This window comes from Biomphalaria glabrata, chromosome 6, assembly GCF_947242115.1.
Source record: "Biomphalaria glabrata chromosome 6, xgBioGlab47.1, whole genome shotgun sequence".
Taxonomy (NCBI): Eukaryota; Metazoa; Mollusca; class Gastropoda; family Planorbidae; genus Biomphalaria; species Biomphalaria glabrata.
The window spans coordinates 42,352,507-42,368,859 of record NC_074716.1 but is presented as its reverse complement, the minus strand read 5'-3'; the positions used below and the strand labels follow the sequence as shown (position 1 = coordinate 42,368,859).

The window sequence follows — 16,353 nt, the reverse complement described above, 5'->3', positions numbered from 1 at the left end:
GGCTACGCCGAAAGGTGTTTTCCGGGTACATTTAGTAAGCAACGTCATACGGCGCGAACGTAAAAAGGAGGGAGGGGGGGGGGGGCCAAGGGGAGATCACTTTCAATAAAATATAGCGAACGATCATTTATCTGTAATCTTGTTAATTTATACTTTTAATTTAAAATAAAAAATTGAAATGAAAAACATTTTAAAAAATATTTTAATTAGAATAAAAATTAGACATTTTAAAAGAAAAATAAATGTAAATGCTAACTATTAATATTTTTTTTAAATTTTCATTTAATTGACGGATTATGGTCGTCTGGGACTGCAGGCAACAGCATGTTTTAGCGGAATCTGAGTTTCTGTCTTTAGTCCAGAAGTCAGACTATGTCTCTTACAGTCAAGATGTAGGGTGAGTTGTTTTTATATATTTATATATATATATATATATATATATATATATACATGTATGTATATATTACATTCAATTGTTCATGTTGTCTTGTATGTGTGATAGTAGACCAAGCTATTTGTTCATTTGTAAAGATCATTCGTTTAACCTGAACAGAATAATTGAGAAATCCGTTCACCATATCCACCCATGATTGTTGATCTTATTGAAGCGACTGATTCTATTTTAGTCTAGAATTATCTTAATTTATAAACTTGTAGAAAAATAAACAAAGTTTGTAAACATTATTGCTCTGTAAAGTTTTACAACGAATACACAATTCTAATACTTACTAAAGGTAATTGGTAGGCCTACTTAGATCTAAACGATTGTGTTTCTTTGTACATTAGACCAATATCCAATTAACGTTTTCATAGATCCAATTTTAGTCAAATGTTTATGACAAACTTAATTATTTATAAATTATTATGATGTATTAGACTGAATGAAAGATTTCAACTCCTAACAAGAACAAAAAAGTTACTTATCCGTAATTAATTTCTATTATTAAAAATGTATCCAGTTATACACGTTCTTCCATTATTCTTATGAAGTTTCATACGCTTGAAATGCCTAGACATAGCAGCCACTGAGGGGCTGACAATTTGGTTTATATATTTATTTCTAGTTCTTCAGAGGGCTTTACAAATATATAATTATTTTTTTTTTACCTACTCGCCTTGGCCTTGTTTTGAAATTGCTAGCCTGAGGGGAATATATGTTTCCCTGAAGGAAGGTCTTTGCAAGCCCCGAAAACCTTATAATATTGCCATAGAGTTTGTTTTTTTTAACAATAGTTAGCAGGTCATCTTGAGGTACAATGGATGTAGTAACAATGTCTCTCTTCGTTTGTGAAGTGGTTTTTAAATGTGATACCTAGAATCCTTCTGAAGCATCTCAATTCCATAGTTAGGATCTTTCTCTCTTGTTCTGCAGTCAGTGTCCAAGACTCGCAAGCATATAAGAAGGTGGCCATGACAGGATATTACAATAGCATATCTAATATGTAAAAAAAGAATGTAAGGAGTATGTATGTAATATACTATATATGCATGTATGTATATATGAATGTACCGCATAGAAATCAAAACCATTCGACCAATATTAATAAATATTGGCATAATTGTTCCTTAGATTATGGCGGAGACTGTAGTGTATATTTTATGTATCTTCCACAACCGGAGGGTACTAAAAATAATAAATTAAAATAATTAATATATCTCAATGAAAGAACGAAGCCTATTAACAAATCGGGTAAACCCGCTATCACAGTATTTTATATTAGCTATTATACGTGTAGGCTGAACTGGTAAACCCGTTTTTACACTCTACTTTTATTTTCGTGACAAAATATTTAAAAATGTTAAGGGAACATTAACCATGTTTGACATACATCTAAATCCGATCCCCTAGATCAGTAATACCCAAAACTAAGGTGCGGAGGCTGCGGGTCATATCCATATATATTTAGATCGAATAACTTTCTGGCCTGAAGAGATCTAATAGACCTAACATCGCCCCAATGCATGTAATGCTGCTCCATTTTCTATTTCTAAAAAAAAAAAAGGCATTAATTTAGAATTAACATTTATTTAAATAGAGAAATTAGAGGGACATTTGTTTTTCTTAATTGATTGCTACTTACAGCTTATGATTAAGTTTGCCCCGGAGACCACTATCCTAACAGGACGTAATCATCTTCATTTCTGTAGCAACGCCCGAACTTTTTAAAACAAAACAATAACAATTTAGAAACACGCTCGTGTATTTTAGATGCATGCAAGCCGTGAGTTCATCCTTCGGTCAGCGCTTAACTTCACAAAAACAAAAATGCGCATTGATAAGAATGTGTGGACATACTCCACCGGTGGCGACGCCGCACTGGCTCGTCGTGGTCACTGCTGGATGTCACCCTTGACCAGTAAAGTTTATTGTAGATCGAAACCCCTTCACCGCTCTGTCTGGCTGGAGAGAGTGTGGTCAGTGGATTACCCAGCTACCGTGAGGACGGAAAACGGCGCCCACCCGACGGAAAAAAAAATCAATAACACTTTATAAATAATTGAAGTCTAAAAAGTAAGAAGCTCCTTAAAAAGTATAAAGAAAAAAATGCTTGATCTGTGCAGAAGTACGTGCCGTAATGAGACAAGAACGCATAAAAACATTCCCGCACGACGCCTGGGGATGACGACGGACAGAGTTCGAACCCGTGATCTCCAAGACGACTGTGCAGAGCTCATACAACACGACCAGGCAGTCATCCGATACGTTATAATTTTACTTATTTTTGTTCTGTTATAGATCTTATTGCTACCGATTATTTTTATTTTGATGAAGCATATTCTTTTTTTTTTTAAATTCAAGTTTGGCTTATTCTGGTCTGTGCCGTGAACATGCTTAAATAGGCATTTACCAAGGCAGAATGTTAGATCTTTGTAATGTTGGCTGAAACATTTCTGCAATATCTACTGAGAATACTTTGAATATAGATCTAGATCTGGTAACTAACGGGCTTGAAATCTGAATAAATCTAACAACATCGCCTAAATACAATTTGGTCTCCTAGTGTGTTTCACCCTGTCCTACTATACATGTTCAATGAATGACCTAGATCTATAAACTATCACTTATATTTATAATTCACATTTATTTTAAATAGAGAAAATAGAGGGGCGGGAATGCGTAAGAAATGTTTTATTTTGTTTTCAAATGGATTGATTTTTTAAAAAATAAACAAATCTATCTATTCACTAAATTTTTAATTCTCCAATAACCGGTAACAAATCAAATGTTCTCATTTTGATTAGATCTATTTTTTATTTGTAGATCTATTATTCTCTTTAAGCAAGCAATCTGTACCAACGAATCATTCACCGACTCTAGATCTAGATTTAGATATAGGCTATTTTAGATAGGTTAAAAAGTTTAGATTAGGGTCTGGGTGTGCACATGACAGTAGGACATAATTAGAAAACGAAGAATTGTCTATATGGGGTAAACAAAATCAATATTTCTTTACCAAACAACAACAACAAAAAAATCTAGTAAATCTAAGACAAACGAGACGCAACAACAAAATTTCTAGGGTATTCACATTGAAGACAAAGATCATAGATCTAAACCTAGACAGCCTACTATAATCTGGATCTTGAACTTATTTAGTCTAGTCCGAGATTCAAAGCCCTAATTTATCAACGCAAAAGATGTAGATCTAGATTCTATTCCATTTTGCAATATTAAAAATGAACCCCCACTTTTGAAAAGAAAGAAATACGTTTTTAAATAACAAAGACTATTTCGTCTGCCCAGTCAGAGTGTGATGAAAATAAAGCAACATCTTTGAAATTCACCGCCGTTGAATTGCGCCCTCGTTTTGAGGTACCGCCCACTTCTAAAATGTAAACATTACACTGGCGCGTTATTTCCCTACTACACATACATTATCCTCGTTCAGGGCACCGCAAGGGAAGCCACCGCAAGGGAAGCAAACTGTGCGTCGCTATCACGCGCCAATTTCGAACGCCACCTTACAACACAGTTGTATGTCCAGACAGACGAGAGGTTTGAGAGCGGTAGGCGCAAACGGATGCCGTTTTTCTTCAAGTTTGTTGACATAGCGTTTTTAATTCGTTTGATATTTTTCAATTTAACAGGTAAATGTAGATTTAGTTTATAGGCTATTTTGTTCGATAGACCAGAATTTATTTAATCTGCTGCAATTTTAAATATATTTAGACGAGACGTTTTATAACGTTCCTAAAATCTTCAGGTCTGGACGTGTCGTACGGTCGTGTCACCAGTTTTTTTTTTATAAGTACACTTGCACTTGCTCAAGTACTCAAGATGATCTCTAGACTCAGACCTAATCTTAAAATTAGGATCTAGATCTAGAGTCTAATTATTCTAGATCTAGATAGCCTAGATGATCATAATGATAATGGTGATCTTATTCTTAACGTCTTAACTTTAAACTGAGTGTAGACTCTAGACCTAGATCTAGACTTAGAGTTAGACCCAAGACTGTAGACTGAGTGTAGACACTGTTACTGTAGTCGTCTTTTAAGTCTTAGTAAAATTAAGCCTTGTCGGCCTTTGCCAACGGTGCAACACTACTGACCTCAGTCAGTGACTGTGGCAACAGTGGACAACCGCCTTTTCAGTTTACAAGTGACAAGTGTTTATCTAATCTAGATCTAGATCTAGATAAATCTGCCATGATCTGGACTCAAGGCTAGATCCTAAATCTCCACTTCTCCACTCCAGGTCTTCCACCAAAACATTGTCAATGTCTAGTTTCAGACCATGATTATGATAGATCTAGATAGATCTAAGTTTTTCGTTAAGCTTTTATGACAATGTGTGCTTAAAATACTACTGTTAGTAATACTGTTCTAATAATTCTACCAATCATCATCATCTTCTAACATCTAGATCTAGAAGGTAAAAAAAAACAACAACAAAAACTTAACAAATTAGCATAAGCTTATGTTTTGCTTCATAAAAATATAACTAACTTCTATATTGTAAGCCTATATGCTAATTTTATTTTTTTCTTTTATCTCATAGCAATGGCCGATGACAAATATTTGTTAAGGCCAAAGCTGACTACTCAAAATTTATCTAGGAATCTTATTCAGCGACCAGAACCTCGTCTAAAAAAATGCTTGTCTGATAAACCTATTTCAAGTGGAAATAAAGAACAGAAGCCTAATCGGTATCCCATAAAATTACTGAAGCCTACCGGTAAAGAAAATATGGAACCAGATACATCCATAGTGAAGTCAGCTGTACCGAAAAGCAACAGAAAGCCGTTAGAGTGCTGCATCATCTCAGACAACCCCAGAGAAGAGGTCTCTTTCACTGATGGAATCAACCCATTTGATTCCAATAACAATGAGGGACAGCGTGCATCTTCTTGGGATAGCAAACTATCTAGTGACAATCTTAGTTTGGCCACTACTCCTCCTCCCAGTCCAACTTGGAATCTCAAAATGTTGTGCACAGCAGTCAGTCCGGAAATCAGGAGACTCCAGCTAGAAAAGGAAAATGGTTTTGATGAGAGCAGATCATCAACATCGGCTAGCTCGTTAAACAATGTGACATCAGTTTTAAGTCCGTCGGAAGAAAATAGCCATGAATGCTTTGATTTTGGCTCATCGCAGGACAGTAGTTTTAGCTTTGAAATGGAAGTACAGACCTCTAGGAAAGATAAATCTCTCGGAAAGCTTTGTGATAAGTAAGTACTGTTATAAATACATCTTTTATTCTTTATTCCTTAATTAAATGTTAAAAATATTTTTTGTTTGCTTATTAATGTTATAACATGTTTTTTTTTGTTTTTTTTTTTTAAAGGTTTTTGCAGAAATACCCTGAGCATCCAGGTATTTTGAAAATAGATATATGCCTAGATGAGGTGGCTAAAGAACTAGGTAAGTTGCTTATATTTATTTTAAAAAATGCAAACCCTAAATTTTTGGGCTTAATTTTCAATATTAAGCTCACACATGAAAGATAGTTGTTCAAAATCCATGTGTAAGGAGCAGCAAATTGTAGAATTAAAAGTTTTACATTCAAAATTTTGTGTAAGAGTTTGAAAACCCTCAGTCAGTATATAATTATTAAAAACAAATATATATATGTGTGAAGTCTCCTAGATTCTATTCATTTTCATTTTAAACATAATCAGATAATATTTAACTAATAAATTCCTCCACCCCCCCCCCCCCCTTTTTTTTTTTTTAAATTATGATTGTTACTTTTTGCAATCCTACATTCTGTTTTTATAATTTTCTAGAAATATATTTGTTGTCCTAGTGATTGACTTAAAAGTTTTGTTACCTATTGACTTCCTTAAGGTTTTTGAATGTATTTTTAACACCTGTTTGCAATTAAAAATGATCTAATATTTTCAGCTGTAGAACGTCGTAGAATCTATGACATAGTCAATGTTTTGGAGAGTGTAGAGATTGTGAGTAGAGCTGCCAAAAATAAATATACCTGGCACGGAAAGACAAATCTGCCCCATACACTAGTCAAGTTAAAGGTAAGCCGAATCTTTTTGAAGTGTTGTCATTTTAGCCTCTTGTTCAGCAAGTATTTTAATTCATTTAAAGGGATAGATTTTCATCAAATTTTCTTATGTTGCTGTGAACGAGTAACCTTCTACTAAGTCACTTTGATATCTAAAAGGATTTATTACTAAGTCATTTGGCTTAAATTGGAAGAAAGATTTAAAGCAAAAAAGGAATGCTACTCTGGCTTGCCCCTTCCCTACTCACCTTATATGTTTATTTTTACATTTTGGATGTTCCTTCAGTAATGAAGATTAACATTACTTTGCTAAAATCTTTTGTGGGGCTGCAAAGAATGACAACTGGCAGGATAGGAACCTATTTAACAAACTGGATACCATCTGAAGGGGCATACCACTAACCAGACAGACAACAAAATTATACTAGAATAAACAAATTTATTATAAAATGTCAAGTATTCATATAAATCATAAGCATGGGTTATAGTAAAAACCAGAATAAGGAACATTTCATGGTGATAGCTATGTTGAGGCAGGTGTCCTGGGAATCTTAGCTGGTTTTACCTCATGTGCCTTATCTCTCCATTTTTCTCTTTATTTTTAATTTGGGTCTTAGAAGAAGAAAGTACTACAGAAAATGTTTTTTTTTGTTTTTTTGCATGTGTTAGGTTTTAGCCCAGGAAGACAAGATAGCTGAACAGCTGACAAAAATCAAAGAGCAAGAGATGGCTAAAGAGTTGGAAGACTGCTCAGTGGAATCAAATAGGCTTACAATATTGGCTACCAATCAAACCACCAAGAAGGCAGAGGGAAAAACATATGAAATTATACCAACAGGTAGTCAGGTCTTTTATAATTAGAAAGATTTTGGAGAGAAATCTTTTTGTTATGGTATGGGTTCGAATGTCCTGAAATGTTTTAGAAAGTGACTTAGAATGTATAGCAGCAAACTGTTAATGATGAAGGGGTGTATTGTGTGAAGCTATTGTCTCCAGTGAGTTTCTAATGTATTATACCAGTATAGACACCATTGGGAACAAGTATTTGGCTGAGTTTTATTAATGCCATAGATTTCTTTTTTCTTCATGCTTTATTATCTTTTGACTTGAGATTCTGGGTTCCATTTCAAGGGAATGATGGGATTTTTCTTAGAATTGTCATGAATTTCTCCACCTACCCAATATTGATTAGTATGTAACAGCTATTCCAGGCAAGCAAACTTTGTATGAGTTACTGATCTGTTAAACAGCTTTGGAATTCCTTCAATTCCATCTTCATATCAGCCTAAAATATGTATTTTACTTGCTCTTCTTGAAAATAGATTCCAAAAGAAAAAAAAATAAATTCCTATGTAGTATTTTGTGTTTTTGATGCCTAAAATACCCAAGATACCCAAAAAAAAACAACTAAATTTCAAAATGTGTTTATTCTTAGTATTGCGAAGAAAGGACAAGTCATTGGGTATCATGAGTCAGAAGTTTCTTATGTTGTTTCTTGTCTCCAAGGTAAATTCAGTAAAATATGTTTTTAGGTTAACAAGAATACCAAGAAAACTTGTAGATAATTAATATTTATTCTAGTTGTATAATATAATTAAAAGTGTATTTCTTTTCAGCCTAAAACTGTTAATCTTGAACTCTCTGCTAAAATATTGATAGGCGATAGTGCAATGGATAACATTGAAGCCTCAAAATTTAAGAGTAAGTTGTTTTTTTTTTTAGTTTTTGTGCAGTGTAATGTTTTAAAATAATAAAGTTTTCTTTAGTAAAAGGTTTTATATCCATTTAGTAAATGGAATAATGTTTGTTTTATTATTTTGCAGCTAAGATTAGACGATTATACGATATAGCTAATATATTAACGAGCCTGAAGCTCATAAAAAAAATACACGTGACAGAAATTAGAGGACGCAAGCCTGCTTTCCAGTACATAGGGCCTGATGTTGACGATGTACACGAGTTTGAAGGTGATTGCTTTATTCATTGTTTATTAAAAGTTTTCTTTAGACATTTTCAATGTATTCACATGGTACTTGTAATCACCATCATCTAGTTCTTAAAAACTTCAGAGCTCTTTTATTTTCTTTCTCATAAACCCATATAATCAGTCAATTATTTAACCAGATGTGTTGTTGCTTTGACCAGTCCTGGTTTAAAAAATGGTGATTTTTTTTTTAAATATTTTTTTTTTTTAAGATGTCCTTTAAATTTAAAATTTTTGTGTTTTGGTAGCTCATGGGTTACTATTTATTTTACTAATAATCTATACATGATCATATATTGAAAAGTTCCTGGCCTGTCCACAGTTGGTGTTGGCATTATGCAATCACTTGGCCCGTGTTGGATGCATATTTTACTACACAGGGCATTGACTTTGACTATTGTCACTGTATGTGATTATGCTAACACTGTGATAGCTTTTTTTTTTCTACTTTGACAGTTTATCAAAGTTAATTTTTTTTTCTTCTTCATGGTTCCCAGTTTGTTGTAATGATGGTTGTCATCGGCCCAGCTCACGCCACTCACTCTTAGACTGTGTTCGGAATGAAAATGGTATGTTGTAAATTATTTTCTTAACTAAATACATGATTTAAAACCTAGATTTGTTAACATTAACAGTTAGTAAAATATGTTTCATTTTCTGTTTAGCTACCTTTTTTTCTACTCTTAATTCAAGCTCCTGATAGCTAATCTCAAGCTGACATTTTGTTTTACATATAAATAAAATCCCAATAATTTCTTTCAATTAAATGTTAACTTTTAATTTTACATGTATACACAAAATCTTGATTGTACAAACAAATATTCAAAGCAATATTCCTTGTAAAAGAACTTCCAACCTGATGCCATTTTAGTCATTACATTTCTTTGTTTTCCCTTTTATGCCCTTTTTCATGTCCGCTAGCTGCCCTTTAACATGCAACCATTACATCCCTTATAACAGCAACAGGTTTAAGGGTGACATGTTATTACATCGTCACTAACCAGCTTTGAGCTGCTACCTAAGGTTACAGAAAGTTTCTGAAAGAAAATTGGTTTGGTTGTTAACACTTGTCTTGTTGACCACATAAATATTACCCACTAATTCACTAAATTATCGAGAGAGAATATGAGACAAGATATTTTTGTTTTTTTAATTGTTAATTAATTAGAAGAAAAATTTAAATCATCTAAACTTTGTAAAGGAAACAAATGGCCTTACCATTTAGACATTAAATTTCATTAATAAATTATCAACATCTTAAACTTATTTACAGTGCAATCTCTCATGCATGGTTTTCGCCCAATAAAACCGGCCACTGTGATGTCCTCATTAGATGTAAGAAATGGTGAGTTTTCGGTTTAGTTATTTGAACTTTGACTTATTGCCAGTTTGTTAATAATGTAATGGGTTTGTTTGAAATTCCTTTAACTATTTAAAATAACTTTCTTTCTTTGACAGATTTAAAATTGAAGATTACACAACAACCAGGGAGTGACACTCAGACAGGTATGACCCGCCATTCTTCCTTTGACGAATTTTGCAAAGTTGTGGAAAGGGAGCGCAACTTGCTCATTGGTTCTACGTCGGAGCCTACTAGTCCTGTTAAAAAGCTAGACTTTGAAGGTCAGTTATATTTTTATAGAGAGTTGTCTTTTAAGAATTAAAAAAAAACCTTTTATTTTCAGCTAAATTCATTTATCTGCTACAATATTTCCCAGTTAAAGAGACTCCAATCCTTTATTCAAATTTTTGAGTTATTGACATAATTAAATTCTATGTTTACGCAATTGTAAACTTTACTGTGTGGTTTTCCACATTACAGAAAGTCAATAGATTAAATTAATAGCTTTGTGTGACGTTTTATAAACCTGGTAAAAATGTTACCGTTTTGGATGCATAATTAAAAAATTACGTTAAAAAAAACACCAATTACTAAATCAACATTGAAAATAAAATAAAAATATAATGTATTAATTTTCCGTAAATATAAAAAAAAATTAGTCAAAAGATGGTTTTCAGTGTTGAAATACCACAACTATTTTGGGTGGGGAGAAAATATTCTATTATTCTTGTCATACTGCTATGCATGTATGATTGATCAACAATGCCCTGTTTCAATATGTTGAAAAAAGGAAAAAAAAATAAAAAAAAAAACTTAGTACCCTTTTTAGACCTTTTGATCTTTAGGGCAAAGGATATAATTATCATCTGTTTCTGTGGTCCATGGTTAACAATTGTGTCATGTGGCCAGCACCGCCTTTACTTTCCTCAGCTAATGTCTGGTACCCGATAGAGTTGTGTGGACTCGGGGTGCCCAAAAAAATCCAGAAATTCAAAATCATGATTCACCATGATTCAAAATCCAAGATTTCCTCGATTCTAAGCTAAGCACCTTATCACTCAACTACCTCACTCTCCTTCATTACATTTGTTTATTTTTTCTTCAGGAATCCAGGAAAATGGACCTCACAAGTTTGCAATGCCTGTAACCATTACCAAACACCTTAGTTTTGATGATGAAGTGCTGAAGCACCAACATTCGCAAAGGGCAGTGCACAGCATCCCTGCCAAAATCATTCATAAGCCACAAGCTTTACCAGCTCAACCCAAAAATAACCTTTTGTGTGCGCCCACCCCAGGCACGAAGCCAACAGAGACAATTATACTGTCAAAAAGTGGTGAGATCAAGACTGTTAATACTCATGGAGTTCCTCAGCAGATACCGCTGTCAAGGTCACAGTTTGAGCAGGTTTTGCAGTCATTAAAGCTAGCCAAACCTCACGCTCAGAGGCAGATAAGTTTCAACAAACCTCCTGAAGATGAAATCCCTCGACAAACTTTCTTGGGTAAATGCCTCCTGCAGTCTCCAGAATATGATATGGCCTCCCTCAATGAGACCAGCCCGATGCATGGCACGACCTTTCTCAACCGCACACTAAAGCGCAACATGGTGGAAATTAATTTGCCTGACAATGCAAAACGCTTGAAGCTTGATTCTACTGAAGGGCTTGTGCCTGCTGATAAGGTTTCTGACTTGCATGCTTCTCATGATGTCAAAATTGGTCTGAGACGACTTAATAGCATGCCAACAAATCAGTCCAGCTCTGCCTTAGCCTCCAACAGACACATGTCGCAAATCATTGTACACTGTGTCAATAGGCCTCAGGCTGCACAAAGGATTACTCTCCATATGTCCAACGACCAGAAAGGCCCTTCATTTGTGAGCACTGGAACCTCCACTGATCCCACTGCTGACACAAGCATGGATAGTCTGATACTAACCCCAGGCACCTCTTTCACCACCCCTGCCAGAACTATCACAAGTACCCCCAAAAAGACCCCCATTCCTATCAGAATAATTGCAAATCCGAACCTCTCTGCTGGATCTCCAATGAGCTTGCTGAAGAACCCGCTGAATCAGTCATCTTTGGAAGAGTCTTCTTTCACCCTACCCTTGACACCCATCAGCCATCTCCAGCCAGGTCTTCCAGCCACCTCCACCCCACATGGAGAAAAAACTGCCATAGTCCTGCCGAATGGTAATTTGAGAAAAGTGCTGACAACTATGCCACCTTCACATAGCTGTGCAAGCTCTCCATTTAAAGTTGTCATCCCAGCTCCCAAGCAGCCCGGAACATTTCTACTTAAAGTTCCAGCTAACAAGTTAAGTAAAACTGCTTCCATGTAACCTTTAAATTTTTTTAAATTTAAGAAATATGTTCAATTGTAACATAATTTTTTTTTTTATTATTATTATTATATGTAAACAAAAACTTGGGGAAACTAAGAATTGTACGAATTTTTTTTTTTTTTTATAATTATCTAACACTAAATGTTTTTTGATTTCCATAGACAGCAGTAAAACAAATGTCTTGATTTGATTTGATTTTTTTTAATTTTATTTTGATTTTGAAAATTAGTGAAATGTAAAGGGCAAAAACTTTATAGTAGAATCTAGATATTGAAGTAAAACAAAATGAACTGTGCCATATCTGTCCTGCCAAGTTGTTATAAAGTTGTTACTTAACATTTCTGCTTATCACTTGTGTTTCGCTAGGCTTGAACTAAAATTCTCTTCTAAATAAAAGGACATTTTATTGCTTACAAGTGTTGACCCTTATTTTAGAGGTCATCTTTGCAGTAATAGAGGGGACAAACTAGGAGGCTGTTTCTTTAGGGCACAAGAAGTTTCTCTGTAATTTTGATTTGAAAAAGTTTTGGTTGTGCTTTATCATTGGCGTTATTTTTTAAACAAAAACTATTTTCCCTGTCAGTTTTTGTGAGCACTTTTATTCTCATTATCTCATCTCATACAGTTTTTGTTTTATATAGGAGAAAAAGTTGCATTTAATGTCTCTTGTTTCAGGCCATGTGTTTCTTCTGTTTCCTTATTGTAAGAATTGTAAAGAATGTAAATAGGTTTTGTTGGTTGTCCCCCATTATATATGCACTTAAGAAACAATTGTCTGCTCTGGTTTTTTTTTTTATATCTGTGTATGAATAAGTTAGCCTTATTTTATTTGCTGTAATTCAATGTGCCATGCTTATGTGTTGTCTTCTCCAATAGCTGGTGTACTTTTTATTTTGCAGATCTATATCAAATGTGAAAAATGAAAACTGCATTGTGATTGGTCCTTTTTTTTTTTTATATAGAGAAAAAAATTACCCAATTTGCTTGTGCACTGGCTTTAAATCCCCTTCTTTCTCAATTATTTTAATTTGTTAGAATTTCCTAAAAATCACATTTTGTGATATCTTTTTTTTTTTTTTTTTATGCGTATGACTTGTGCTTTTGTTTTACAAAGATTTTTATTTAAAAAAATAGAAATTACTCGGAAAATTGAATTGTACCATATGCTGTTTCCTCCTTTAATATTTTGTTCCATTTTTTATAGTAATCATCTGATCTGTTCCATTAAACAAAACATTTATCTCTATAATTGAAAAAAAATATATACATATATATTTATATTTATATCCAGTATCATGTTGTCCACTTCTCTGTGGACTTTGTTGAATTTCTTTTATTGCCTAAATTTTGTTTTATTCTTAATAACTGAAGCTGGGTTTCGTTATTTGTTTGTTTTCTTTTCCCCTAGAAGAAACTAAACATAACAGCTGAAATGTAATGTAAAGTTGAGTGTATGATTAATTTATTTCAACTAAATTATTAAATTATTTATGTTTCGTTAAATATATATATATATATATTTATTTTAGTTGTTTCCACTGAGGTGTGCTTCTTCAAGGATTATGCTCCTGTCTTCGAGGGACAATTATTTATATATTGTTTTATAATTATCTGATGTTAATTTTTTGTATTGCACTGAATGAAAGTGTTCTAGGTGTTTAAAAGCATGTAATCGTTTTTGTGCAGTTTTATTGTACATATATTGTCCTCACTTTCTAGTTATCTAGAAGCTTGGCAGTTTCCTAAACAGATTTTATGTATCCGTGTGTATAGATAACTGTACCACCAATGTGCATGTTCCATCTGGTTGATTTGGCCTGGAGAAAAGTTTTTAGATTTTTTTTGATTTTTTTAAAATCATGACATGCGAAATTAAATTTGCTAACACTTTTTGACATTTCTTTGGAAGTCAAGCGTTAGAGAGTGTTCATTGATATATTTATCTTGAAATAAAATCAAGTACAGTTCTAAAGATTATAGTATTTTTAATATAGTTCATTATTATTGTTATTTTAATATCAGACTTTTATGGCATCAGATCACAAGGTCTCACTCTGTACAAGTTTTCTGCATAATTATTTTAATTCATAGACTATATACCATTTTTTGTTTGAATGTATGTAAACTAGTATAAAAGTTTAAACTAGCTGTGTGTCATTGGCAGTTGTGTAACTAGTCTACACAACAGATCTGTTTGTTATGATATATACTTGTTACAAAAAATGATGTTACAACCATTACATCCATTTTAAATAGAATCAATTTAAAAACACTTTTTTGATTAAACTTTGACAAGACACTAATGTCCATATGGCTTGAAAACCATCAAATGAAACACTAGCTGTTTTTTTTTTATATATGTTCTAGGGTATGTTTTAAAAAAAAAAGTAAGTTGGATACTTAAAGATAAACATTTGCATTGGTGTAGACCTGATCATAGTATATACATTGGTGACCATCATCATTAGATGTTTTCATTTTATTCATTATACTTAAACCACAAACAATGCTAACATTTATCCATTATTGACCCACACCAGCATAGCATCACTCTTAACATTTTCATCACTCATTTTAACGAACTTGTGTCTTTGAACTATTTTTAAAAGTATTTTTATAAATATCCTTTGCGAATATGTTATCAAAGAGTTGAAACCTGATTCCCAACATACAACTGTGTTAATTGTATTTTGATAAGTATTGACTTGTGTTTTTGAGATACTAATGATTTGTTGAACTGCATGAAAAGACATTATTGGTGGTGATCAAAAAATAATGGCAGGGTTTTATGTTGTAATAACACTTGCTCAGAGAACGTTTGTATGATTGAAATTGCAAGTAATTATTAGCCTAGTAATGAGTAACTGTATTTATTACTTTTAACAGCTGTAGTGATGGGTGATATTAGGCAGGGCTGCCCAAGTTTCTTACCTATCAGATGTTTGTACTTAGGACACAAATGTTTATTTTAGTTTTTTTTTTTTTTTCACTTGCTATTGTCTATACATCACTTTGTTTATATCATTGGCTTGACCTGTTAGTTCACCCATTCATCTCATGTTTAGCCTAGAAATGACCTGCATCAGGCTATTGCTCTATAGGACTGGGGGTCTACCAACTGTGCATTTGAATCATCTTTGTTATTACATCCTTTTGAATTTGTATTTCCTATACTACATGTGATACAAGTATTAGGTTGTCTCTTGTGTTGACTTGTCACTAGGTGTGTTAAAGAATTTCAACTTGGTGTGTTGTGTGTAGATACAAAGTGCGTTTGTGTGTGTGTGCCTCTTACTGGGCAGTTAGGTCATTCAGCTCCAGAAGACCTTTCGTCTTTCATGTTAAGTTGCAATAGTATTAAAGTGTTTAATTGTAGTCTTGACTGTATTCCTGTGTGTTGGCTGTCGTGACATCTAGATGTGTTACTGTGTTGTACAGTATTGTGTGGGATGGCTGTGTGATAACTGAAACTCAACTTCTCCTTCATTGAGTTGTTTCTTGAATAAAATTTTATTGTAATAATTTCATCTATTCCTAGTGTTGTTGAAATTAACAAAAAAAAAATATTTTTTTTTTCATTGTGTGCAGTAACTAGCAACACCAAATGACATATACTCATATAGTAACAGAACAGAAGTAAACGCCTCTACCAATATGTTACAATCTAAGTGATTGGGGAAAAAAACAACAATTCACATCTTAGCGTTTAATAACTTACAATTCTGACTCGATTTATTTGTGCTCAGAACTAGTTCATTAAATGTGACAAAAACTTGTTTCTTTATCAATAGATTGATTGCATCTCTAGTATGCTTAAGGGTAATGACAAGAAGTATCAATCAATAGAAGATTACATTTGGTCTAAGACACCCTGTTTAATTTAAATAACATTTGCATAAACAATCTACTGTAGTTCAGACTAAAAGTCAGATAATATATTTATAAACAGAAATATTCTGTATGGAATCCAATTGAAAGTGACCTCTAAGGCACGTTGAGTATCTAGTAGGCTCATGGGATATCATAACGTCATTAGGAAGAAAGGGGTGGAGAGGTAAAACAACTAGCGGTCACTTGGTATCAGATGAAGGCCGAATCAAAGGTCACTTCGTATCGGATTACCAGCCCAGTTCTGAGTACAGATAGTGGATAAGTGAAGTGATCAAAGTGTGATGTCCTTAATGGACTGGATCAAGTTGAATTGTCCAAGGA

At 33.3% G+C, this 16,353-nt stretch overlaps 1 protein-coding gene across 2 annotated transcripts; it reads left to right on the top strand.

Moving 5' to 3' along the window:
* The first annotated feature begins 236 nt into the window (after positions 1-236).
* On the top strand, positions 237-15,668 carry LOC106079733 (uncharacterized). Of its 2 annotated transcripts, none has more exons than XM_013240947.2 (12): positions 237-397; positions 5,003-5,672; positions 5,789-5,865; positions 6,349-6,479; positions 7,136-7,304; positions 7,902-7,972; positions 8,083-8,167; positions 8,290-8,433; positions 8,948-9,019; positions 9,724-9,795; positions 9,909-10,073; positions 10,898-15,668. In XM_013240947.2, the coding sequence occupies exons 2-12, from the start codon at positions 5,005-5,007 to the stop codon at positions 12,136-12,138; spliced, it is 2,895 nt and encodes a 964-aa protein (XP_013096401.2). In that variant the 5' UTR covers positions 237-397; positions 5,003-5,004; the 3' UTR covers positions 12,139-15,668. The 2 variants fall into 2 exon arrangements, with proteins under 2 accessions (XP_013096401.2, XP_013096394.2); XM_013240940.2 differs by lacking the exon at positions 237-397 and adding an exon at positions 3,963-4,089.
* The last annotated feature ends 685 nt before the right edge of the window (positions 15,669-16,353 follow it).